The sequence below is a fragment of the Buceros rhinoceros genome, unplaced genomic scaffold (genome assembly GCF_000710305.1).
Source record: "Buceros rhinoceros silvestris isolate BGI_N320 unplaced genomic scaffold, ASM71030v1 scaffold26246, whole genome shotgun sequence".
Taxonomy (NCBI): domain Eukaryota; kingdom Metazoa; phylum Chordata; class Aves; order Bucerotiformes; family Bucerotidae; genus Buceros; species Buceros rhinoceros.
In genome coordinates this window covers 17550-20013 of record NW_010416183.1, presented here as the reverse complement: position 1 = coordinate 20013, position 2464 = coordinate 17550, and the positions used below count along the sequence as shown (strand labels likewise).

The following is a 2464-nucleotide window of genomic DNA, read 5'->3' as shown; positions in this document are numbered from 1 at the left end:
ACGCCAGTTAACGCTGGTGGGCTCGGCTTCAGCAGTAGAGCTGGGGGCTGAGTGGTGTTATGCACATCTGACCCAGCAGCAGCTCAGCGCGGGAGGTGGGTCACTCACCGCGGTCAGACTGGGTCTGGCTTGTGCCCTCAAGGGTTTATTTTCTCTGAGTATAACGCTTGTATTTAAAATGACATTTAGGATTTTAAATGATAGAAAATGAATAACCCTCAGTTTGGGAGTGGCTGCGAAGGGGGACAAATGGTATGTGCTAATGGAGAAGACGACACGTTAGGCACGGAAAGATGATCAGGTAAAAGCAAAGTTCCTGCTTCTTTCCAAAGTTCTGTTAGAAAATCTCACCTCTAGGTCCTGCCTGCTCTGAGTAGATAGAAAACCAGTGAAGGACGTTGCAGCGCTTAAATAACCGAGTTTATCTGGATAACCTGGGCTAGGAAGCCAGAAGGCAGATTTGCTTAATAATCTGAATTTCATGCGTGCGTATTAATCGGGTATCAAATGAGATTGGAGTGCTAAATAAGTCACACCAAGCTTTGTGCCAGAATTTAATTCACTCTGCGTTTACAAAACCGTGTCTGGCTATTTCTGGTGGCATTTGTTAAAGCATAAGCTTAGCAAGTCTGAGCTTAAGCGTGAAATGCACCGCAGGAATGTGAGGAACAGCCACTGGCTGCAGGGAGCAAGGCGGAATGTGGCCCCTCGGTTTAAAGATGGTGGGTTCGAAACTCGAGGTGTGTGGACAGCTCTGCTCCTGCCTGCTCCTCCCCAAGCGCTGTGGTCCAGACGAGTGCCTGTGTGTAGGTCGTTGACTGTGTCCTGCATCAGCCCGGCAGTCGCTGTCAGCGTTAGCGGGTTCCTTTCCTGGCACAGGAGCTCACTGATCTCTGGTGGGATTCCCTCCAAGCGAGGGCTGAGACACGGGCATAAGCCACTAGGAAGAGCCGTGTGCTCCAGGCACCCGAGCCCTCTCCGCTCGCTGGGTATGGAGTGACCCTGTAACCTTTAGTGAGTACCGTGGCTCTTAAACCCAAGTTCCCCCTCCTCCTCGTGTCCTCTACGGAGTAGAATTGTCAGAAGTAAATTCTGTGCAACTGAAGTTTCGCCCTAAACTGTGGAGATCCGAATCTTGGGCTTTTCCTTCTCGGAAAAATCCAGACCAAATGTTGTCTTGGTAGGAGGGGAGTGCAAAGGCTGCGGGAGCCTGGGGACTGTGATTTGTGCAGCTTGTAAGACTGGATCCCCCATTTCATCCTTTTTCTTCCCATTCCCCTTCTACTTCCGTCTGCCGCCGTGGTTCTTAGAAGTAATGTGCCTGTTGCCTGTTTGGTGTGTGAGTTGAACCCCAGTACTGACAGCCTGCTTAAAGTTTTACCCCCAGAGGATGCGGAGACCCGGCAAGTGGTGGAAAAGCTGGCTAGGTTCGTGGCTGAAGGGGGACCAGAGTTAGAGAAGGTCGCTATGGAGGACTACAAGGATAACCCAGCTTTTTCGTAAGTGTGGTGCTAACTCTTGTCTTCCAAAGCAGACCGATGCCTCTTTGTGGGAGAAAACCGTCAGCCTTGTGGGTGTGTGTTTGCTTTATCATTTGGTGGATTTGAGCTTTGTCCCAAGTAATTGTTGTATCGCTGGGGAAACTGAGGCAGAAAGTGATCCTGTGATGCTGTGAAGAGGCAGATCAGGTAGAGCTGGGAAAATAGCCCAGGAGGTCTGGCTGCCTGCGCAGCACTGAGCATGTGGGGATACTGGACTCCATCGTGGCACTGGTTCTGTCCCCTCCGCCGTTTTCTTGCTCTGTGGCTGTGGACAGAGGGTTGCCTCCTGGGTCAGAAAAGACTTTTTTATTTCCCTTCAAGTGACGTAAAATATTTGGATGCAAGTCCTTGGATTAAAGCTGTGGGTGTTTATACATGCTGAAGGCTTTGTAATCCACGTTTTAAGTGCGTCCCGAGTCATTTATAGTTTTGATTTTGAGCTCTCTACACCCCAGAGGATGGATGTTTGTAAGTTGTTGCTGATGTGTATTTTCTGCCCTTTTTTCCTCCATCTCCACCCTAGGTTTTTGCATGATAAGAACAGCAGAGAATTCCTTTACTACAGAAAGAAAGTGGCAGAGATAAGAAAAGAGACTCAAAGTTCTCAGGCGTCCTCGTCTCAGAAAGGTAATTAAGGCCGGGCTCTGGGGAAAGGAATTGCATGAGTTAAAGTCGCCTGTGTGACTGCTCGGTAGGTCTGCGCTGGACGTGGATCGATGGGCTGTAATCTGCTGATTGAAGGAGGTGGTGATCAAACATCACCTCGAGGGTGTCAAACTCTTGTTGCAAACAAAGCGGTTGTTTCCCAGGCCTGCGGCGGTGCCACGCTCTGCCTAAAGGGCTCTTGGCAGATTTTCCTCGTATTTCTCCAGAATACTGAGCAAAGCGAGTAAAACGCTCCTCCGTTGTGTGTGTTCTGGAAG

The 2464-nt window shown here is 49.8% G+C and overlaps 1 protein-coding gene across 1 annotated transcript in view; it reads left to right on the top strand.

Moving 5' to 3' along the window:
• Positions 1-2464, top strand: part of SUGP1 (SURP and G patch domain containing 1) — a gene marked incomplete at its 5' end in the record, with an annotated part of 17161 nt that overhangs the window by 1823 nt on the left and 12874 nt on the right. The window contains 2 exons of the mRNA XM_010137722.1: positions 1376-1499; positions 2065-2168. Of these exons, the coding sequence (XP_010136024.1) occupies positions 1376-1499; positions 2065-2168 (228 nt within the window). The remainder of the gene's footprint in view (positions 1-1375; positions 1500-2064; positions 2169-2464) is intronic.